Raw genomic sequence first — 24,062 nt, forward strand, 5'->3', positions numbered from 1 at the left:
GGCCAGCTGCCGGTACCGGAACCTCACTGGGGGCATCCTCATGCGTCAGCCCCAGAGCGAGAGACACTCCAGGGAAAACAGAAAACTTCAGCAGCAATTTTCCTTGGACAGAGCCCAGCTCCCTCTCCCTGTGCTGGGCTGGCTCTGTTGGCCGAACAGGGGAAGACCCCAGTGTGAGCCTCTAGGTGCCCTGTTGGCACTTGGGGCTGGGGCGTCTCTCGCTGGTACCCCGCAGCCCTTGGGTCTCCGATTGGGCGCTCTCAGAGCTGGCTGGGGAGAAGGGGGCCGGTTGCAGGCTCTGTGCAGAGCCCAGCTTTGCTGAGAGGAAGTGGCCCAGGAAGGTTTGCACAAGCCGGTGAGACGCACGTGACCCTGGCAGCTCAGCAGGAGGAACTGGCTGCCACACCGCGCGGGGACAGGCGCATCGCTGGGTTGGGCTGGCTGCAATGGCCCCCTGGCAGCCCACCAAGAAGGAGAAGTATGGAGTTGGTGAGTGGCGCTCCCCGGGCCGCCCTGGTGGGGGTGACTGGCCCACTGGGCCACCAAAGAGCCTGTCAGAGCCGAGCGGGGCAGGGATGCCCAGCTGCAGGGTGGGGCTGCAGATTTTATTGCTCTGAGCCCTGTCTGGGCAGCTCTGGCCTCCAGGTCCTGTGAGCCGGAGCACAGGGCCCCATGTTCAGAGGTCAGCCCCTGGGCTGAGGGGCTGAGTGGGGCCCAGGTACCTGTGCTGGTTGGGGCTCAGGGGGGCTGAGTGGTGTCTGGGCAGGGGGGGCTGAGCGGTGTCAGGTCTAGGTGGTGGTGGGAGCTGGGGGGCAGAGCCTGAGCAGTGTCTGGGATGGGGGGCTGAGGGGTGTCAGGGCTGGGGGGGGGGCTGAGCAGTGTCCGGGTTGGGGGGCAGAGGCTGAGGGGTGTCTGGGCTTGGGGGGCTGAGTGGTGTCTGGTCTAGGTGGTGGTGGGAGCTGGGGGGGGCAGAAGCTGAGCGGTGTCTGGGTTGGGGGGGCAGGGGCTGAGTGGTATCTGGGCTGAGGGGGCTGAGCGGTGTCTGGTCTAGGTGGTGGTGGGAGCTGGGAGGGCAGAAGCTGAGAGGTATCTGGGCTGCGGGGGCAGGGGCTGAGTGGTGTCTGGGCTGAGGGGGCTGAGCGGTATCTGGGTTGGGGGGCAGAGGCTGAGAGGTGTCTGGGCTGAGGGGGCTGAGCAGTGTCTGGGATGGGGGGGCAGGGTCTGAGAGGTATCTGGGCTGGGGGGCTGAGCAGTGTCTGGGTTGGGGGCAGAGGCTGAGCGGTGTCTGGGATGAGGGGGCTGAGCAGTGTCTGGGCTGGGGGGGCAGGGTCTGAGAGGTATCTGGGCTGAGGGGGCTGAGCGGTGTCTGGGTTGCGGGGCAGAGGCTGAGCGGTGTCTGGGCTGGGGGGCTGAGCAGTGTCTGGGCTGGGGGGCTGAGCGGTGTCTGGGTTGGGGGGGCAGAGGCTGAGCAGTGTCTGGGCTGAGGGGGCTGAGCAGTGTCTGGGCTGGGGGGCTGAGCGGTGTCTGGGATGGGGGGCTAAGCGGTGTCTGGGTTGGGGGGGGCAGAGGCTGAATGGTATCTGGGCTGAGGGGGCTGAGCAGTGTCTGGGCTGGGGGGCTGAGCGGTGTCTGGGATGGGGGGGCAGGGTCTGAGAGGTGTCTGGGCTGAGGGGGCTGAGCAGTGTCTGGGATGGGGGGCTGAGCGGTGTCTGGGCTGGGGGGCTGAGCGGTGTCTGGGCTGGGGGGGCTGAGCGGTATCTGGGCTGGGGGGGCTGAGCAGTGTCTGGGATGGGGGGGCTGAGCGGTGTCTGGGTTGGGGGGGCAGAGGCTGAGTGGTATCTGGGCTGAGGGGGCTGAGCAGTGTCTGGGCTGGGGGGCTGAGCGGTGTCTGGGATGGGGGGGCAGGGTCTGAGAGGTGTCTGGGCTGGGGGGCTGAGCAGTGTCTGGGATGGGGGGGCAGAGGCTGAGTGGTATCTGGGCTGAGGGGGCTGAGCAGTGTCTGGGATGGGGGGCTGAGCGGTGTCTGGGTTGGGGGGGCAGAGGCTGAGTGGTATCTGGGCTGAGGGAGCTGAGCAGTGTCTGGGATGGGGGGCTGAGAGGTATCTGGGCTGGGGGCTGAGCAGTGTCTGGGCTGGGGGGGCAGGGTCTGAGAGGTGTCTGGGCTGGGGGGCTGAGCAGTGTCTGGGATGGGGGGCTGAGTGGTATCTGGGCTGGGGGGCTGAGCAGTGTCTGGGCTGGGGGGGCAGGGTCTGAGAGGTGTCTGGGCTGGGGGGCTGAGCAGTGTCTGGGCTGGGGGGGCAGGGTCTGAGAGGTATCTGGGCTGAGGGGGCTGAGCAGTGTCTGGGCTGGGGGGCTGAGCGGTGTCTGGGTTGGGGGGGCAGAGGCTGAGCGGTATCTGGGCTGAGGGGGCTGAGCAGTGTCTGGGATGGGGGGCTTAGTGGTATCTGGGCTGGGGGCTGAGCAGTGTCTGGGCTGAGGGGGCTGAGCGGTGTCTGGGCTGGGGGGACAGGGTCTGAGAGGTGTCTGGGCTGAGGGGGCTGAGCGGTGTCTGGGCTGGGGGGACAGGGTCTGAGAGGTGTCTGGGCTGAGGGGGCTGAGTGGTGTCTGGGCTGCGGGGGCAGGGTCTGAGAGGTGTCTGGGCTGGGGGGCTGAGCAGTGTCTGGGCTGAGGGGGCTGAGCGGTGTCTGGGTTGGGGGGGCAGAGGCTGAGTGGTATCTGGGCTGAGGGGGCTGAGCAGTGTCTGGGTTGGGGGGGCAGGGTCTGAGAGGTGTCTGGGCCGGGGGGCTGAGTGGTATCTGGGCTGGGGGGCTGAGCAGTGTCTGGGATGGGGGGCAGGGTCTGAGTGGTATCTGGGCTGAGGGGGCTGAGCAGTGTCTGGGCTGCGGGGGCAGGGTCTGAGCGGTGTCTGGGCTGAGGGGGCTGAGCGGTGTCTGGGCTGAGGGGGCTGAGCGGTGTCTGGGCTGAGGGGGCTGAGCGGTGTCTGGGCTGAGGGGGCTGAGCAGTGTCTGGGCTGAGGGGGCTGAGCAGTGTCTGGGCTGAGGGGGCAGGGTCTGAGCGGTGTCTGGGCTGAGGGGGCAGGGTCTGAGCGGTGTCTGGGCTGAGGGGGCTGAGCGGTGTCTGGGCTGAGGGGGCTGAGCGGTGTCTGGGCTGGGGGGCTGAGCAGTGTCTGGGTTGGGGGGGCAGGGTCTGAAAGGTATCTGGGCTGAGGGGGCTGAGTGGTATCTGGGCTGGGGGGCTGAGCAGTGTCTGGGATGGGGGGCAGGGTCTGAGTGGTATCTGGGCTGAGGGGGCTGAGCAGTGTCTGGGCTGAGGGGGCTGAGCGGTGTCTGGGCTGAGGGGGCAGGGTCTGAGCGGTGTCTGGGCTGAGGGGGCTGAGCGGTGTCTGGGCTGAGGGGGCTGAGCGGTGTCTGGGCTGGGGGGCTGAGCAGTGTCTGGGTTGGGGGGGCAGGGTCTGAAAGGTATCTGGGCTGAGGGGGCTGAGCAGTGTCTGGGCTGGGGGGGCAGGGTCTGAGAGGTATCTGGGCTGAGGGGGCTGAGTGGTATCTGGGCCGGGGGGCTGAGAGGTAGCTGGGCTGAGGGGGCTGAGCAGTGTCTGGGCTGGGGGGGCAGGGTCTGAGAGGTATCTGGGCTGAGGGGGCTGAGAGGTATCTGGGCCGGGGGGCTGAGAGGTATCTGGGCTGAGGGGGCTGAGCAGTGTCTGGGCTGGGGGGGCAGGGTCTGAGTGGTATCTGGGCTGAGGGGGCTGAGCAGTGTCTGGGCTGGGGGGGCAGGGTCTGAGAGGTATCTGGGCTGAGGGGGCTGAGCGGTATCTGGGCTGAGGGGGCTGAGCAGTGTCTGGTCTAGGTGGTGGTGGGGCACTAGGGGGGTTGAGTGGTGGTGGTAGGGGGGTGTCCTTGCGTCTCCTGCTCCCCAGGGCCATGTTCATTTGCCCCTCGGAGGTGCCTGCTCTGGGGCTGGGGCCTGGGAGTGCTACAGACCCACACTGGGCGCGCTTGTCCCTGGGGCTGTGAGCTCGGGACAGGCCTTGGCTCCAGCCCCCCACGCTGCCCCTGCAGGCGCCCAAGGCAGCGCGCGGTCGAACACAGCCCAAGGGCGGTGACTGGTGATAAGGGGTAAATGTTGAACGCTGAGGGGAACTGAGACCTGGGGCAATGTCCCCAGGGCCGAGGTGGATTCTCCGTTCCCGGCAGGTTTTCTGTCCGGACTGGCTGCTTTGCTAGCAGACCCGCTCCCGGGTTCTCGTGGGGCCGGGCTCTGCCTGGGCCAGCCCCGCTCACACTAGAGAGTCGCAGTGGTCCCCGTGGCCTGGAAAGGCTGGCTCGCGTGCGAGGATGAGTTCTACTCGTGGCCCGGCGCCACACGCACCGGCCTTTCCCCCCATCCCCCTGCAGGGAACCCGGGCTCAGTCCCTGCCTCCGGCCGGTCACACATGGCACACAGCGAGCCAGGGCCTGCCAGAGCTGCAGCCAGCCCGCAATGCACTGGGCAGCACCGCTGCCCCCCCCACCCCCAAGGCAATGCCCTGCACCAAGGGGGGGTCTCCTGCTGAGGACGGCTGCTTGAACCTCTTCCCCTTCCCGCTGCCTCTGCCCAGCCCCCGGAGCCACTGCGGTCCAGACACTGAACCCTGGCCTACGACTGCAGCGTCCCTGGAGGGACAGAGATGGTGCCATGAGGGACCCGCGCACCAGCAAGTGCCCTGGCGGGAGGTCACGCACTGCAGAACTGTGGGTGCAGTGCCCCGGGGGTGCCCTGGGGGTGAGCAGCTGCTCCCCATTCACAGGTGTTGCTGGTTGAGTCCGTCGCTGCTTCTCCATGGCTCCTTCTCACCTGCTTTCCCTCCAGGCCCAGAAGCAGGGCAGCAGCCCCCTGCACCCTCTGCGCAGCCCCACGACACCCCCCTGCACCCTCCACTCAGCCCCCGAGACCCCCCTGCACCTTCCGTGCAGCCCCACGACACCCCCATGCATCCTCCGCGCAGCCCCCCAAGACCCTCCTGCACCCTCCGTGCAGCTCCTGAGCTCCCCACCAATAACATGTGCTGGGCATGGGGGCCATACTGCTCCTCAGGGGCAGTCAGTGGGTTCTGAGGAGTGTGGGCGGGGTACGGTGCGAGGCCTTGTCAGTGTGAGTCCATGTGTCTGGGGCAGCCAGAGAGCCAAATCTCGCCTCATATTCTCACACTTGCATTATGATGGTAGCCTGTTCCGGAGCCAGGAATAGAGCCCGGGGCTCCTGCCATCTAACCCAGATGGGCGGGGGGGGAGGCGAGGGACCAGAGCCAGGAATAGAGCCCGGAATAGAGCCCAGAGCTCCTGCGCTCTAACCCAGATAGGCGGGGGGGGGGGGGGGGGGAGGGACCAGAGCCAGGAATAGAGCCCTGGGCTCCTGCGCTCTAACCCAGATGGGCGGGGGGGGGAGGGGACCAGAGCCAGGAATAGAGCCCAGGGCTCCTGCGCTCTAACCCAGATGGGCGGGGGGGGGAGGGGACCAGAGCCAGGAATAGAGCCCAGGGCTCCTGCGCTCTAACCCAGATGGGCGGGGGGGGGGAGGGGACCAGAGCCAGGAATAGAGCCCAGGGCTCCTGCGCTCTAACCCAGATGGGGGGGGGGAGGGGACCAGAGCCAGGAATAGAGCCCAGGGCTCCTGCGCTCTAACCCAGATGGGCGGGGGGGAGGGGACCAGAGCCAGGAATAGAGCCCAGGGCTCCTGCGCTCTAACCCAGATGGGCGGGGGGGGGGAGGGGACCAGAGCCAGGAATAGAGCCCAGGGCTCCTGCGCTCTAACCCAGATGGGCGGGGGGGGGGAGGGGACCAGAGCCAGGAATAGAGCCCGGGGCTCCTGCGCTCTAACCCAGATGGGCGCAGGGGGGAGGGGAGGGACCAGAGCCCGGAATAGAGCCCGGGGCTCCTGCACTCTCTGCATAGACCTCCCTCTCGCAGAGCCCTGCCTGCGGCAGGAAGCCTTGCGTTGCAGGCTCCTGCTGTCACTTTCCTCTGCGGTATTTTCTGTTCCTGCTTTTCTCACTAGCTGCCTCTCAGCAGATGAGTTAGTGGAACTGTTTCCGCGGCTGCCCCCTGCAGCTGAACTGTCCCCCGGGCGTTACCCCTGCCTGCTGCACTCACGCAGGGTCCCAGAGGCTGAGCCAGACTCAGTGTCCCAGGTGGCTTGTGCTGGGCTCAGGGCCCCGCTCGCCTGGCTGGGAGGCAGGACAGCCCAGTTCCGAGGGGCTGGCTTGCGACTCAGGAGCTCCAGGTTTCATTCTGGGCTGCTGGAAGGACTTGCTGAGCAGCCTAACCAGGGTTCAGCACCCATCAGTGGGGCCAGATGTCAGGCCCACCCAGCAGTGCGGGCTGATCCTGGCCCTGTCACTGCACGGGGTGGGGAAATATAGGTTGGAGTCAGCAAGGGGTCTGAATGCCACGATGATGGGCCACAGGGCTGTGGGGCTGTGCATATGTCACAGACTCCCCGGGCAATGCTCTGACCTGCAGTCACGGAGTCCCTGGGCGATGCTCTGGAACTGCTCCCCATGAAGCCAGTCAGGACTCTGGGGGAGCCTCCTCTCTCTGAGCAGACGGTCCCCAGGGCAAGAAGCTCACCCGGCTTCCACCTTCCTGGGTCTGACCTCGGAGCATTCAGCATCCTCTGCCCCTCCGTGCACTTCCCACAGCGAGTCCACTCAGGTGGGGCTCCTGGGGAAGCCAGAGGGTCCTGCCCCCCAACTCCGCAGTCAGACGTGACTCTCAGCCAGCCTGTAAAACAGAGGTTTATTAGACGACAGGAACATGGTCTAAAACAGAACTTGTAGGTGCAGAGAACAGGACCCCTCAGCTGGGTCCATTTTGGGGGGCAGTGAGCCAGACAACCCCGTCTGCCCCTCACTCCATGTCCCAGACAGCCCCAAACTGAAACTCTCTCCAGCCCCTCCTCCTCTGGGCTTTGTCCCTTTCCCGGCCAGGAGATCACCTGATTCCTTTGTTCTCCAATGCTTTAGCTCTCACCTTGCAGGGGAGAAGGGCCCAGGTCATCAGTTGCCAGGAAACAGGATGTCGGCCATTCTCTGTGTCCAGACCCCTGCACACCCCTGCCCTCTAGGGCTCTGCAAGGATCATGCACCCTTATCCCACCCCCTAGATACTTAAGAACTGCATAGGGGAAACTGAGGCACCCCACACTATTCAGACAAAACATTAAGAACAGTCCTGCTTCATCACATCTCTCCCCTCTTCGAGACCGAATGGAGTGGGGTCACTTTAGCCAGTGACCTGGAGAAGTTCGAAGCCACGAACGTTCCCATGGATGCCCCAGCATCTCTCCCATTCCTTGGTGTGAGTTACACCAGGCTCTTCCAGTTTCACGCCCTCCCTTAGGTTGGGGGTGGTCAATAGCACTCGCAGACCACATGTGGGAAGGTTTATGCGGCCCGTGCCCTTTGGCCACCCCACAACCCCAGGGGGTCAAACTGGGATTAGGTCTTCTCCCCAACAAGCTGGCCAAACACAGCCACTTGGTTAGAGGACTGTTTAACTTTCTTAACAGCTTTCACTCCACCTGAGACCTTCTCAAAGCTCTCCACACTGGATCTTTCAACAGGAAAGTTAGTGGATCCATTCACAACAGAAAATTTCTGGCTGTTAGGAACTGAAACTTTCTTGATTAAATCACTTTCACACCCTTCAGTTGCAGTAAACTGCTTGCAAAGACTCCATGAGGATTCCTTTCCCTAGGGCTTTTCTATGCAACAATTCACCCCCACAGAAATTCTGCTCTTACCCTCTTTACCGAGGGCTTGCTCTAGAGGAACACTTTCCTGAGCAACAACAGACTCTTTCTGGGTCTCCCTCACATCCAGAATCACCTCTGGCCCATCCGACGGATTCCTACACAATCCCCTTTCAGGCAAACTGACAGACTTCCTAGATAAAAGGTTAGAAGCATTCTCCTTCCCTTTGCCACACACAAGTTCAGGAATCTTTTCCTTCTTGCGACAGGTTTCCACACCCTCAGTAGGTAACACAATCCCATCACCTTCCTGCTCTCCTTGTGCCCTGGCTAGGATCTCACCCTGATTAGACAGAGTTGCTGCACCCTTTCCCATCAACACACTAGCAACAGGCAAAATACAAGCACCAGAATTGTCTGGGCTCTGGGATTCTACATAGACACTAACTGGATGCGACCTAGTTACAGCGCCATTCTCCAGAGCACACACAAACTTAGGACCCTTCCCTTCCTGGGCTTTAGCTGAATCCAGAACCAGCTCTGAGACAACTGCACGACCCTCAACCATCACAGGCTGAAAGGCCCCTTCTGTCTGCTCCACAGACAACGAAGAGCCGGACACACTTTCTCCTTTCCCAGACACACTTTGGGATCTCTTTCCCCTTTTCCCAGCACACAAGGCTGGTCACAGACAACTGCTTGGAGATCAGGGTAGCTCCCTCCATAGGCAAGTCAATACCCCTGACAGATACAGACACATTTCCTTCCCTGTCACACTTCTCCACCCAGCTAACAGGTAAGGTCCAGGGACTCTCATCTTCCACTCTCCTCGCCTTCCCACCCTGCTGACTGGACACAGCCATCAGCTCACAAGGCTGCCTAGGCTCATCCAGACTTTCATAGAATCATAGAATCATAGAATATCAGGGTTGGAAGGGACCCCAGAAGGTCATCTAGTCCAACCCCCTGCTCAAAGCAGGACCAATTCCCAGTTAAATCATCCCAGCCAGGGCTTTGTCAAGCCTGACCTTAAAAACCTCTAAGGAAGGAGATTCTACCACCTCCCTAGGTAACGCATTCCAGTGTTTCACCACCCTCTTAGTGAAAAAAAGCCTTACCAAGCACCTTGCCACTCCCCACAGATCCCCTGCCCTGCCTGTGTCTCCCCCACTCAGCTGGGGTCTCAGCTCCCACTGTGCTCAGCACTGCCCTTGCTGTCCCAGTGGGGGTAGGCAGCGAGCTCCCTGCTTTCCTCACTGCATCAGAGCCAGCGTGAGCCCCTTCTCCGGTGTGCAAGGGGGGCGGGGAGCCCCAGGGGTCTGGTTACAGGCAGGCAGGTAGCCTGAGCCTAGCAGCTCCTCCCTGCTGCCAGCCCGGTCATCTGCATTTTCACTGACCATTTCCCTCTCCACCGATTGCTTCCCTGGATTCAAATTCAAACCCTTGGCAGTTACCGGAGCAGGGCCTGGATCCTGTCCCAAAGAGACACAGTCACCCCACAAAAAGGTCTCACAGCTGGTATCCTGGAGAACCCCAATGACCAGCCAGCCCCACCCCTCCTGGGTCTGCACAGGGATCTGGGCCATAGGCAGGGTGAGGGGCTTCATCCCTGGGACCCTCACCCAGCTCATACAGCCCCTCAGCATCTGAGGCTGCACCATCCAGGGCTTGACAACAGTTCTCTCTGTCCCAGGATCTCGCCACCCCAGGAATGTCTCCCCATTGACCATCACCTTCCGCTCCCACTGGGGGTTCGAGGGGCCTGAGCCCAGGAGACTCCACGCAGACATATAGGTTGGGGTCAGGAGTGGGAGCCTGTCCACCTCCCCACCCATCTGGCTGACGGAGTCTGTGGCCTGGGGACCCAGCAAGGGAGATAGACACCGGGGCTTTTCCGCAGGGTCCCCCTGGTTCAAATCGCCAGCCTGCTCAAAGGCAGTGAGGTGGCATCCACACCCCCCCTCCTTAACCAGGGGCAGCAATTTAGTCTCGAGGTTCCCTGCGGAACTGGCCCCCCGGGGTCTATCCCCACTCACCCCTGGGGGGTCCCCTAGACCTCTCCGCCCCACCACCGCCAGTTCATGCTTCTGCAGCTCTTTCTCGGGCTCTCGCTGTCTCTCACAGTCCTCTTGCTCTCTTGGACTCAGCTCCAATCCCGTCCGTCTCCGATCCCCGGATGGGGAACCCGATCGTGAAGACCCCCGTCTGGTCGGGGACAGGAGTCTTGGCGATGCCTGGCTACCACTCCAGCTGCTCCCAGATCCTGCTATAGCCCCATTTGGGGTCAGGAATCTGTTTCTTAGAGCGGTCATCCTCCTCCAGCTGCACGATGAACTGTGCTTTGGTGAACTTTCCAGCGCTCAACCCTCTCTTTCTGCACAGGGTTACAATGTCCTTCTTAAGGAGACGGTGACAGGCCATCACTCCACTCTTCCCAAGTTGTTGTGGACTCACAACACTGGACAACCATGTCCGCACTTCACTCCACATCCCCAGCCAGCCCCAACCCACTCCCCCTCCAGCCCCTCCTCCTCTGGGCTTTGTCCCTTTCCGGGGCCAGGAGGTCACCTAATTCCTTTGTTCCCTTTAGCTTTCACCTTGCAGGGGGGGAAGGGCCAGGCCATCAGTTACCAGGAGACAGACTGTCGGCCATTTATGTACACTGGCCCTTTGCTCTGAAACAATCACACACTCTGCCTTATCCCACCACCTAGAGACTTAAGAAATGCATAGGAGAAACTGAGGCACCCCTACAGTATTCAGAGGAAACACTAAGAACAGTCCCGCTTCGTCACAGCACAGCAGTGGGTGGACCCTAGCCCTTTGGGGTGCAGCTGCTGAGTGTTCTTTTCTTTCTGCTTAGGATCCCACGCGGCTCATCCCCAGGGCGTCTCAGCCGTTCATTATCCATGTCTCCCCTGTCTGTCTCCTGTCCGTTCTGTTCCTCTCTCCCCTCAGAGTAGCAGGTCTGTTTTGGGAGGGGTTTTTTGAGAAATACCAATGCGGGCCTGTGTTGATGTCAGAGTTCTCTGCTGGATGCAGCAGGCGGGGAGGGCTGGGCTGACCCTTAGTTCCTGGGGGCTCATTCCGCAGCCTGGCACCCGCCCACGACACACCTGGGGTTCCAGCACACCCGGCTTTACCCTGGTGCTGGCGGGTCCCAGAGGCCCTGGCAGCCTCCTCCCTGGGATCTTCCAGAGATGCTGGGCCCAGGGCTCATGTTGGAGATAAGGCCTGAGACCTTGAACCTGGAAGCTGAAGTTTTGTACAGCTCTTTAAAAAAAGAAAAGGAGGACTTGTGGCACCTTAGAGACTAACCAATTTATCTGAGCATAAGCTTTCGTGAGCTACAGCTCACTTCATCGGATGCATACTGTCGAAAGTGTAGAAGATTTTTTTATACACATAAAGCATGAAAAAATACCTCCTCCCACCCCACTCTCCTGCTGGTAATAGCTTATCTAAGGTGATCACTCTCCTTATTCCTACCGCTATTCCTACCTGCATCCCTCCAGCTTTCACCCTGACCACACCACACGATCCATCGTCTACAGCCAAGCTCTGCGATACAACCGCATTTGCTCCAACCCCTCAGACAGAGACAAACACCTGCAAGATCTCTGTCAAGCTTTCTTACAACTACAATACCCACCTGCAGAAGTAAAGAAACAGATTGATAGAGCCAGAAGAGTTCCCAGAAGTTACCTACTACAGGACAGGCCTAACAAAGAAAATAACAGAACGCCACTAGCCGTCACCTTCAGCCCCCAACTAAAACGTCTCCAACGCATTATTAAGGATCTACAACCTATCCTAAAGGATGACCCAGCACTCTCACAAATCTTGGGAGACAGGCCAGTCCTTGCCTACAGACAGCCCCGCAACCTAAAGCAAATACTCACCAACAACCACATACCACACAACAGAACCACTAACCCAGGAACTTATCCTTACAACAAAGCCCGTTGCCAACTGTGTCCACATATCTATTCAGGGGACACCATCACAGGGCCTAATAACATCAGCCACGCTATCAGAGGCTCGTTCACCTGCACATCCACCAATGTGATAGATGCCATCATGTGCCAGCAATGCCCCTCTGCCATGTACATTGGTCAAACTGGACAGTCTCTACGTAAAAGAATAAATGGACACAAATCAGATGTCAAGAATTATAACATTCATAAACCAGTCGGAGAACACTTCAATCTCTCTGGTCACGCAATCACAGACATGAAGGTCGCTATCTTACAACAAAAAATCTTCAAATCCAGACTCCAGCAAGAAACTGCTGAATTGGAATTCATTTGCAAATTGGATACTATTAATTTAGGCTTAAATAGAGACTGGGAGTGGCTAAGTCATTATGCAAGGTAGCCTGTGTCCTCTTGTTTTTTCCTACCCCCCCCCCCCCCCGAGATGTTCTGGTTTAACTTGGATTTAAACTTGGAGAGTGGTCAGTTTGGATGAGCTATTACCAGCAGGAGAGTGAGTTTGTGTGTGTATGGGGGTGGGGGGATGTGAGAAAACCTGGATTTGTGCAAGAAATAGCCCAACTTGATTGTCATGCACATTGTGTAAAGAGTTGTCACTTTGGATGGGCTATCACCAGCAGGAGAGTGAATTTGTGTGGGGGGGTGGAGGGTGAGAAAACCTGGATTTGTGCTGGAAATGGCCCACCTGATGATCACTTTAGATAAGATATTACCAGTAGGACAGTGGGGTGGGAGGAGGTATTGTTTCATATTCTCTGTGTATATATAAAGTCTGCTGCAGTTTCCACAGTATGCATCCGATGAAGTGAGCTGTAGCTCATGAAAGCTCATGCTCAAATAAATTGGTTAGTCTCTAAGGTGCCACCAGTCCTCCTTTTCTTTTTGCGAATACAGACTAACACGGCTGCTACTCTGAAACCTCTCCTTGCAATATGTATGTATGGTGTATGATAATCAAGTTGGGCCATTTCCAGAATAAATCCAGGTTTTCTCACCCCCACCCCCACCCCCCGCACACACACAAACCCACTCTCCTACTGGTAATAGCTTATCTAAAGTGACCACTCTCCTTACAATGTGTATGATAATCAAGGTGGGCCATTTCCAGCACAAATCCAGGGTTTAACAAGAATGTCTGGGGGGGGGTAGGAAAAAACAAGGGGAAATAGGTTACCTTGCATAATGACTTAGCCACTCCCAGTCTCTATTGAAGCCTAAGTTAATTGTATCCAATTTGCAAATGAATTCCAATTCAACAGTTTCTCGCTGGAGTCTGGATTTGAAGTTTTTTTGTTGTAAAATAGCGACTTTCATGTCTGTAATCGCGTGACCAGAGAGATTGAAGTGTTCTCCGACTGGTTTATGAATGTTATAATTCTTGACATCTGATTTGTGTCCATTTATTCTTTTACGTAGAGACTGTCCAGTTTGACCAATGTACATGGCAGAGGGGCATTGCTGGCACATGATGGCATAGATCACATTGGTGGATGTGCAGGTGAACGAGCCTCTGATAGTGTGGCTGATGTGATTTGGCCCTGTGATGGTGTCCCCGAATAGATATGTGGGCACAGTTGGCAACCGGCTTTGTTGCAAGGATAGGTTCCTAGGTTGGTGTTTCTGTGGTGTGGTATGTGGTTGCTGGTGAGTATTTGCTTCAGGTTGGGGGGCTGTCTGTAGGCAAGGACTGGCCTGTCTCCCAAGATTTGTGAGAGTGTTGGGTCATAGAATCATAGAATCATAGAATATCAGGGTTGGAAGGGACCCCTGAAGGTCATCTAGTCCAACCCCCTGCTCGAAGCAGGACCAATTCCCAGTTAAATCATCCCAGCCAGGGCTTTGTCAAGCCTGACCTTAAAAACCTCTAAGGAAGGAGATTCTACCACCTCCCTAGGTAACGCATTCCAGTGCTTCACCACCCTCCTAGTGAAAAAGTTTTTCCTAATATCCAATCTAAACCTCCCACACTGCAACTTGAGACCATTACTCCTCGTTCTGTCATCTGCTACCATTGAGAACAGTCTAGAGCCATCCTCTTTGGAACCCCCTTTCAGGTAGTTGAAAGCAGCTATCAAATCCCCCCTCATTCTTCTCTTCTGCAGGCTAAACAATCCCAGCTCCCTCAGCCTCTCCTCATAAGTCGTGTGTTCTAGACCCCTAATCATTTTTGTTGCCCTTCGCTGGACTCTCTCCAATTTATCCACATCCTTCTTGAAGTGTGGGGCCCAAAACTGGACACTGTACTCCAGATGAGGCCTCACCAATGTCGAATAGAGGGGAACGATCACGTCCCTCGATCTGCTGGCAATGCCCCTACTTATACATCCCAAAATGCCATTGGCCTTCTTGGCAACAAGGGCACACTGCTGACTCATATCCAGCTTCTCGTCCACTGTCACCCCTAGGTCCTTTTCCGCAGAACTGCTGCCTAGCCATTCGGTCCCTAGTCTGTAGCTGTGCATTGGGTTCTTCTGTCCTAAGTGCAGTACCCTGCACTTATCCTTATTGAACCTCATCAGATTTCTTTTGGCCCAATCCTCCAATTTGTCTAGGTCCTTCTGTATCCTATCCCTCCCCTCCAGCGTATCTACCACTCCTCCCAGTTTAGTATCATCCGCAAATTTGCTGAGAGTGCAATCCACACCATCCTCCAGATCATTTATGAAGATATTGAACAAAACCGGCCCCAGGACCGACCCTTGGGGCACTCCACTTGATACCGGCTGCCAACTAGACATGGAGCCATTGATCACTACCCGTTGAGCCCGACATTCTAGCCAGCTTTCTACCCACCTTATAGTGCATTCATCCAGCCCATACTTCCTTAACTTGCTGACAAGAATACTGTGGGAGACCGTGTCAAAAGCTTTGCTAAAGTCAAGAAACAATACATCCACTGCTTTCCCTTCATCCACAGAACCAGTAATCTCATCATAAAAGGCAATTAGATTAGTCAGGCATGACCTTCCCTTGGTGAATCCATGCTGGCTGTTCCTGATCACCTTCCTCTCATGCAAGTGCTTCAGGATTTGATTCTTTGTCATCCTTCAGGATAGGTTGTAGATCCTTAATAATGCGTTGGAGGGGTTTTAGTTGGGGGCTGAAGGTGACGGCTAGTGGCGTTCTGTTATTTTCTTTGTTAGGCCTGTCCTGTAGTATCAACAGATTGATAGAGCCAGAAGAGTTCCCAGAAGTCACCTACTACAGGACAGGCCCACCAAAGAAAATAACAGAACGCCACTAGCCGTCACCTTCAGCCCCCAACTAAAACGTCTCCAACGCATTATTAAGGATCTACAACCTATCCTGAAGGATGACCCAACACTCTCACAAATCTTGGGAGACAGGCCAGTCCTTGCCTACAGACAGCCCCCCAACCTGAAGCAAATACTCACCAATAACCACATACCACACAACAGAACCACTAACCCAGGAACCTATCCTTGCAACAAAGCCGGTTGCCAACTGTGCCCACATATCTATTTGGGGACACCATCACAGGGCCAAATCACATCAGCCACACTATCAGAGGCTCGTTCACCTGCACATCCACCAATGTGATCTATGCCATCATGTGCCAGCAATGCCCCTCTGCCATGTACATTGGTCAAACTGGACAGTCTCTACGTAAAAGAATAAATGGACACAAATCAGATGTCAAGAATTATAACATTCATAAACCAGTCGGAGAACACTTCAATCTCTCTGGTCACGCGATTACAGACATGAAAGTTGCTATATTACAACAAAAAAACTTCAAATCCAGACTCCAGCGAGAAACTGTTGAATTGGAATTCATTTGCAAATTGGATACAATTAACTTAGACTTGAATAGAGACTGGGAGTGGCTAAGTCATTATGCAAGGTAACCTATTTCCCCTTGTTTTTTCCTTACCCCCCCCCCCAGACGTTCTTGTTAAACCCTGGATTTGTGCTGGAAATGGCCCACCTTGATTATCATACACATTGTAAGGAGAGTGATCACCTTAGATAAGCTATTACCAGCAGGAGAGTGGGGTGGGAGGAGGTATTTTTTCATGCTTTGTGTGTATAAAAAGATCTTCTACACTTTCCACAGTATGCATCCGATGAAGTGAGCTGTAGCTCACGAAAGCTTATGCTCAAATAAATTGGTTAGTCTCTAAGGTGCCACAAGTACTCCTTTTCTTTTTGCGAATACAGACTAACACGGCTGTTACTCTGAAACCTGCACAGCTCTTTGTGTGACATTTTATACAAATTACTTAGTCAGCTAATTTGCATGTTTAGAATTGTGCATATTTAGGTTTGGCTTGTCAATACACCCTGCCCTGATCATAGGGCGGGTGTGCAGCTGCCAGCTGCGGGGGGGCCACTGAGCGGTGGCGGGTACTGGTGGCCTGTGCTGTTGGCTGCTGAACACTGCAGGGGTCGTGGGATGGAGGGTGGGTGGCAGCTGGGGGTGGGACTCTGGTGCCAATAGAGGGTGCCCCCAGACGGGAGCATCCCTTCGGGTGCTTGACAGCCATGGCCCTGGGTGCAGTGAAATTCCCACCCCTCGAAGGAAGCTGGATCCTGCTGTGCTCATCCCCAGCCTATCCTCGCTGCTCATGCCCATGTCCCCTGCAGATCTTCCCCCAGCCTTGTGGCAGCTCCCAGACCCAACCTGCCTCCAGCTCCATCTACACCCTCCATCCTGGGACTGCTGAACTCAGACTCCTTGGGAGCCCCGAGACTGGCTACGCTAGGACCCCGGGGCTCAGAGTGAGCAGGACCCCCCCAGGGCGCTCATCTGTGCAGTGTCATAGAGGGGTCTCTCCTGCCCCCCAGCCCCAGCCAGTCACCTCTCCCGTGACTGCCCTGCCCTGCCCACTGAGTACAGGCTGGGAGATGGTGCCAGCCGCCAAGGCACCCTGGCAGCATGGGGCCTGGCACGGGCGGGGTTAGAGACAGTCTTGTGCCAGAGCAGAGATGAAGGGGGGCACATTGTGCCTCTCACTGTCAGGGGCGACTGGGGGCTGGGGCAGCCTAGCATCCCAGTAGCAGTGGTTGTGACAACGGGGGAACACCAGGAGCAAAGGGTGGGCCCACCCAGTGCTGGGGAACAGCTGAGGCAAGTTGTCCGCAAGGCACTGAGAGGCCGAGCTCAGAGAGCGAGCGTGCCAGGTTTCCCCTAGACCCGGAGATGGATGAGCTGGGCTGGGTGAGGCAGTGAGAGGGCAGAGCCACCTGCAGGGGGCTGGGGTCCAGAGCTGCCCCCTCTCACCACCCCCTAACTCCCCTGGCTGTTGTTTTGCAGCTTTGTGGAACTTTTCGGGCACGAACGAGCATCACCTGCCGCTGCAGATCGGGGACACAGTACACATCCTACAGGCCTTGGAGGGTAAGTAGGGCCAGGCACTGAGACTGGGGTAACTGGCTCCACAGACCCCAGGAAAAACCTCTTGGACCTCTCATCGTCTGTGAAATCATCAGCCACACTCTTCTTGAAATCATGTCCTCCCTCGGCTTCTGGAACTCTGTCCTCACCTGGTCCTCTTTCTTCCTCTCTCAGCTCCCTTCAGTGTATCCTTCAGCAGAACCCCTCGTCCCCTTCCCGCTTTCTGTGGGGGGGTCCCCTTCTCTTTTCCCTCTGCACGTGGGCTCTGGGTAACCCCATCTGCAACCACAGAGTCAGCAACCCTTTCTGTGCCCGACACACTGATCTTCCTCCGCTCCAGACTGTCTCCTTCAAGCCAAAGGACAATTCGGGCCTGTCTCTCCGACGCCTCCTCGGAACTGCCTAGCTGCCAGCTCCGGCTCCTAGTCTTCCCCCAAGCCCTCCCCGCTTGGACAACACCACCATACTGCTCTGTCACCCAGGCCTGTAACTGGGACATTGTCTTCACCCCGGCCACTAGCCAGGTCCTCACATGCAGCTGTGTGTAAATCTGGCTGGTTCTTTTGCAGAGCGTCTGCAAGACAGGGCACAGGGCCGTTCGTATCCCTCCCCAGAGCGCCCACACTCCCCCAGGCTGTGACCGTCCATCCCGCCCTGCTCAAAGCCATGCAGCTCCTAGCCCACCACTGTGCCCACGGCACCCTCCTCTGGCTCCCCCTTCTTCACTGGATCCAACATGAGCTGCTCGTCTTCGCTTTCACGGCACGACCCATCCCCACGCTGCCTGTCTGCGCTCACCTCCGATCAGCCTGTGACACCAGCCTCCAGCACCCACTTGTTACAGGTTCAAACAAGCCCCTTGGTGCCTTCTCCCCTGCCCCGACACTGGGAGGAGCTCCCCGCAAACCTCTGCAAAACTAACTCATTGTCCAGCTTCAAACCGCCTGGGCGCTCTGCTTTGCCGCCATGCCGACAAACATACCTGAGAGTGATTCGGGGGCTGGTGTGCTGAGACCGCTGCCTGTCTGCTGGCCATGGTCTGGTTGTTCTCTTGTGCTGCCCTGGCGGTCGGTCTCCGCTCGTCTCTTGTTGGACACAGGACGTCAGCTCCTTGGGCAGGGCCTGTCTCTGTTCTGAGTTTGGTTCCAAGGCCCATTAAGAATACAAATAATACACAACAATAGCAGCCAGCCTCCAGCAATACCCCCCCTCAGCAGCCAGTCCCGCCACACCAGTCCCCCTAGCCACCGCTCCTGCGGGGACAGGCTGGGGCCGGAGTAACCAGGAGCTCCCCCCCACAGCCAGGGCTCCTGCCCCCCTCCCACAGCGCCCCCTGCGGGGACAGGCTGGGGCCGGAGTAACCAGGAGCTCCCCCCCACCCAGCTCCTGCCCTGCTCCCCACAGCGCCCCCTGCTGGGACAGGCCGGGGCTGGAGTAACCAGGAGCTCCCCCCCACAGCCAGGGCTCCTGCCCCCCTCCCACAGCGCCCCCTGCTGGGAGCAGAGCTCTCTGTTCAGAGGCCCCTGGGCGTCTCACTCTCTGTTGTTCCATTTGCAGGCTGGTACAGAGGGTACTCGCTCCGGAACAGAGCCACCTGGGTAAGTTGGCGGCTCACCGCGGTGGTAGGGGCCAGGGCACTCGTCTTCTCCCTTGTCTCAGGACCGGGCCCCAGAGCCGCTGGGGGGCACTGGGGATGCAGTGCGCGGCCAGAGGCGGAGCTCATGCACTCGCCGCATGGCGCCCCCTGCAGGAAGTCGCCGGGCCTTGCGTGGAGTGACTTTAACCTGCTTTGGGGGCTCCGAGCTGCCCCCCTGACCCCTGCTCTGGCCCCATCAAGGACCTGGCCCTGCGTGGACCCATATCCGACTGGGTCGGAGGGCTCCTGCCGCATTGGGGCCGACACCCCTCCCACTGGCTCTGCCGCCCAGATCGGGGTCGCTGTGCTGACGATGTCTCCTCTCCCCAGGGCATATTTCCTGTCGCACTGATCCACCTGAAGGGCGCCCACGTGAAGCAGAAGGGGTAGGTACCGGGGGGGGCAGGGAGGGGCTCTGGGCTGAGTCAGCGAATGTTTTACTGGTCACGGGGCTGGGTCCTCCCTGATCTGCACCTCAGTGGGCCCATCACCACACCCCGCCCTGTCCCAGTGCTCGGCTGGGTCCTGCCCCTGCCCTGTCCCAGTGCTCAGCTGGTGTCACGGCGTCCCCGGGCGATGCTCTGGAACAGCTCCCCATGAAGCCAGTCAGGACTCTGGGGCAGTCTCCTCTCTGTGAGCAGCCTGACTGCAGGACACACAGCTCACCCGGCTTCCACCTTCCTGGGTCTGACCTCGGAGCATTCAGCCTCCTCTGTCCCTCCGTGCGCTTCCCACAGCAAGTCCACTCAGGTGGTGCTCCTGGGGAAGCCAGAGGGTCCTGCCCCACAACTCCGCAGTCAGACGGGACTCTCAGCCAGCCAGTAAAACAGAAGGTTTATTAGATGACAGGAACATGGTCTAACACAGAGCTTGCAGGTGCAGAGAACAGGACCCCTCAGCTGGGACCATTTTGGGGGGCTGGGAACCAGACAACCACGTCTGCCCCTCACTCCATGTCTCCAGCCAGCCCCAAACTGAAACTCCCTCCAGCTCCTCCTCCTCTGGGCTTTGTCCCTTTCCCGGGCCAGGAGGGCACCTGATTCCTTTGTTCTCCAACCCTTTAGATCTCACCTTGCAGGGGGGAAGGGCCCAGGCCATCAGTTGCCAGGAAACAGGGTGTCGGCGATTGTCTGTGTCCAGACCCCTGCACACACCTGTCCTCTAGGGCTCTGCAACGATCATACACCCTTACCCCACCCTCTAGATACGTAAGAACTGCACAGGGGAAACGGAGGCACCCCTACACTATTCAGAGGAAACGTTAAAAACAGTCTCACTTCGTCACAGCTGGGTCCTACCCCCTTCCCGTCCCAGAGCTCGGCTGGGTCCTACCCCCCTCCCATCTCAGTGCTAAGCTGGGCCTTGCCCGCATCCTGTCCCAGTGCTTAGCTGTGTCGTGCCCCCCTACCCTGTCCCAGTGCTCAGCTGAGTCCTGCCTCCCAGCCCCCATCCCAGTGCTAAGCCAGGTCCTGCTCCTCATCCAGCGCTCGGCTGGGTCTTGCCCCCCTGTCCCAGTGCTCAGCCAGGGCCCCGCATCCCAGTGCTCATTCGGGCCCTGCCCCTTCCCCGTCCCAGTGCTTGCCTGGGCCCTATCACCACCCCTCTATCCCAGTGCTCAGTCGGGCACTGCACCCCTCCCATCCCAGTGCCTAGCCGGGCCCTGTCACCACCCATGTCCCCGTGCATGGCTGGGTCCTGCATCCTCCTTGGATTCACCAAGGGAAGGTCATGCCTGACTAATCTAATCGCCTTTTATGATGAGATTACTGGTTCTGTGGATGAAGGGAAAGCAGTGGATGTATTGTTTCTTGACTTTAGCAAAGCTTTTGACACGGTCTCCCATAGTATTCTTGTCACCAAGTTAAGGAAGTATGGGCTGGATGAATGCACTATAAGGTGGGTAGAAAGCTGGCTAGATTGTCGGGCTCAACGGGTAGTGATCAATGGCTCCATGTCTAGTTGGCAGCCGGTATCAAGTGGAGTGCCCCAAGGGTCGGTCCTGGGACCGGTTTTATTCAATATCTTCATAAATGATCTGGAGGATGGTGTGGATTGCACTCTCAGCAAATTTGCAGATGATACTAAACTGGGAGGAGTGGTAGATACGCTGGAGGGGAGGGATAGGATACAGAAGGACCTAGACCAATTGGAAGATTGGGCCAAAAGGAATCTGATGAGGTTCAATAAGGATAAGTGCAGGGTCCTGCACTTAGGACGGAAGAACCCAATGCACAGCTACAGACTAGGGACCGAATGGCTAGGCAGCAGTTCTGCGGAAAAGGACCTAGGGGTGACAGTGGACGAGAAGCTGGATATGAGTCAGCAGTGTGCCCTTGTTGCCAAGAAGGCCAATGGCATTTTGGGATGTATAAGTAGGGGCATAGCGAGCAGATCGAGGGACGTGATCGTTCCCCTCTATTCGACATTGGTGAGGCCTCATCTGGAGTACTGTGTCCAGTTTTGGGCCCCACACTTCAGGAAGGATGTGGATAAATTGGAGAGAGTCCAGCGAAGGGCAACAAAAATGATTAGGGGACTGGAACACATGAGTTATGAGGAGAGGCTGAGGGAGCTGGGATTGTTTAGCCTGCAGAAGAGAAGAATGAGGGGGGATTTGATAGCTGCTTTCAACTACCTGAAAGGGGGTTCCAAAGAGGATGGCTCTAGACTGTTCTCAATGGTAGCAGATGACAGAACGAGGAGTAATGGTCTCAAGTTGCAGTGGGGGAGGTTTAGATTGGATATTAGGAAAAACTTTTTCACTAAGAGGGTGGTGAAACACTGGAATGCGTTACCTAGGGAGGTGGTAGAATCTCCTTCCTTAGAGGTTTTTAAGGTCAGGCTTGACAAAGCCCTGGCTGGGATGATTTAACTGGGAATTGGTCCTGCTTTGAGCAGGGGGTTGGACGAGATGACCTTCTGGGGTCCCTTCCAACCCTGATATTCTATGATTCTATGATGATTCCTCTCCCCCCTCAAGGCTCAGCCGGGCCCTGTCACTGCGCCCCCATCCCCATGCCCCCCCATCCCGGTGCTCGGCTGGGCCCTGTCACCCCTCCACACAGTGCTCAGCTGGGCCCTATCATCGACCCCCAATCCCAGTACCCCTCCCCTGTGCTCGGCTGGGCCCTGTCACCTCCTCCCCCATTCCAGTGCTCGGGTGGACCCTTCTGCCTCCCCCAGCCTGTCCCTGTGTTTGGCCAGACGTCCTGCCCTCCCAGTCCCAGCATTCGGCCGTGCCCCTCCCCTGGCATGAAGTGGGGCAAGCAGCCCAGCACCCCAAGTCTGTGCCTGGCCTGGTTCTCAGCTCTCCCCCATCCCCTGCTTGCAGTAACCAGCCTGCAGCTCCAGGATTCGCTCTCCTTATAACCTGCCAGGCCAGGGCTCTCGCAGCCCAGTGGACCCCTGGCCAGGGCGGGCAACCCCCTCAAACGGCGGCTGGGTACAGGGAGGGCGATGCAGGGTCTCAGTGGGGCTCCCTGAGGCTGATGGCTGGTGCTGCCGCAGCCTGTGGCAGAACTGCGGGGCAGGCGGGAACTGGGGCTGTTCAGCTGAAGGACCCGCATTCAACGGGCAGGGGTGGGGCTGAGCCTCCTCGCCATATGCAGGGCTTGGCCTCACCAGCTCTCTGGCCAGGGCGGAGGAGAACATTGTGTCTGCGGAGATGCCGATGGTGCAGGAGATCACAACCACGCTGCGGGAATGGGCCACCATCTGGAAGCAGCTCTATGTGGTAAGAGCCTGTGGCCCAGCAGTAGGGAAGCCATGGGGACCGGTCCACCCTCTGGAGATGGGCCACCAGCCCTCAGCCTGGGGAGGGGATGGGCGGGGGGGTGGGGTGCACAGGGTGTCACAGAGTCCCTGGGCGATGCTCTGGAACTGCTCCCCATGAAGCCAGTCAGGACTCTGGGGAAGTCTCCTTTCTGTGAGCAGCCTGTCTGCAGGACACAAAGCTCACACAGCTTCCACCTTCCTGGGTCTGACCTCGGAGCCTTCAGCATCCTCTGTCCCTCCGTGCGCTTCCCACAGCGAGTCCACTCAGGTGGGGCTCCTGGGGAAGCCAGAGGGTCCTACCCCCCAACTTCGCAGTCAGACGTGACTCTCAGCCAGCCAGTAAAACAGAGGTTTATTAGACGATGGGAACATGGTCTAACACAGAGCTTGCAGGTGCAGAGAACAGGACCCCTCAGGTGGGTCCATTTTGGGGGGCAGTGAGCCAGACAACCACATCAGCCCTTCACTCTATGTCTCCAGCCAGCTCCAAACTGAAACTCTCTCCAGCCCCTCCTCCTCTGGGCTCTGTCCCTTTCCCGGGCCAGGAGGTCACTGGATTCCTTTGTTCTCCAACCCTTTAGCTCTCACCTTGCAGGGGGGGAAGGGCCCAGGCCATCAGTTGCCAGGAAATAGGGTGTCGGCCATTCTCTATGTCCAGACCCCCGCACACACATGCCCTCTAGGGCTCTGCAAAGATCCTACACCCTTATCCCACCCCCTAGATACTTAAGAACTGCCTAGGGGAAACTGAGGCACCTCCACACTATTCAGAGGAAACATTAAGAACAGTCCCACTTCGTCACACAGGGCAAGTGCCAACCTTTAGGATGCAGGCTGTGGGAACTGCAGGGAGTGGGGGTCGCTCTTTGGGATGGGGGCTGCAGGGGCTGTGAGGGGTCAGGGATGGGGGCTGTGGGAATCACGGGGGGTGGGTCTTTCTGGGATGGGGTCAGCAGGAGTCAGGGAAGAGGGGCCGGATGGATTGGGCTCTGCACTGCAAGGGCTGTGGGTGATCAGCTCTCTGGGACCGGCCATGACTCTTGCCCCCGTGACACCCTGCAGATGGGGCAGAAAGAGCGGTACGGGCAGGTCAGGAGGATGATGTGTGAGCTGATGGAGAGGCGCTCGCAGCTGCTCTCTGGGACACTCCCCAAGGATGAACTCCTGGAGCTCAAGAAGGAGGTGACCAGCAAGATCGACTACGGGAACAAGTGAGAGCCTGCAGGGGGCAGGGAAGGGTGGGGCTGGGATGGGGATGGGGGGACTGTAGGCAGGGAGTTGGGGTTGGAGAGGAGCTGTAGGTGGGGTTGGGTGGGGCTGGAGAGGGACCAGGGATGGGCACTAGTACGTGCCGTGGGTGCACTGGAGAAAGTGAGAGCATGGGGATGGAGACAGCCCAGGTGTGCAAGGCACACAAGCGTGCAAGCAGCATAGTGTAAGCAAGGGCCCAGGGGGCAGAGAATGCCCCGCAGTGCGTGAATCAGGAACAGTGAGAGGGTTGGGGGTCACCCATGGCAACCCCTGGCATGAACCCTGCTGCAGTCCTGGGTGAGACCTGTGCCGGCCCCTTCCC

The 24,062-nt window shown here is 58.3% G+C and overlaps 1 protein-coding gene across 1 annotated transcript in view; it reads left to right on the top strand.

The window, feature by feature from the left end:
- The first annotated feature begins 409 nt into the window (after window positions 1–409).
- Window positions 410–24,062, top strand: part of LOC311519314 (dedicator of cytokinesis protein 2-like) — a 338,844-nt gene continuing 315,191 nt past the window's right edge. Inside the window, exons 1-6 of the mRNA XM_084625731.1 lie at window positions 410–489; window positions 16,999–17,082; window positions 18,637–18,677; window positions 19,046–19,101; window positions 22,352–22,448; window positions 23,552–23,700. Coding sequence (XP_084481857.1) covers window positions 447–489; window positions 16,999–17,082; window positions 18,637–18,677; window positions 19,046–19,101; window positions 22,352–22,448; window positions 23,552–23,700 — 470 coding nt within the window. The 5' untranslated portion in view covers window positions 410–446. The remainder of the gene's footprint in view (window positions 490–16,998; window positions 17,083–18,636; window positions 18,678–19,045; window positions 19,102–22,351; window positions 22,449–23,551; window positions 23,701–24,062) is intronic.

The sequence above is a fragment of the Lepidochelys olivacea genome (assembly GCF_965140295.1).
Source record: "Lepidochelys olivacea isolate rLepOli2 genome assembly, chromosome: 4".
Lineage (NCBI taxonomy): Eukaryota > Metazoa > Chordata > Testudines > Cheloniidae > Lepidochelys > Lepidochelys olivacea.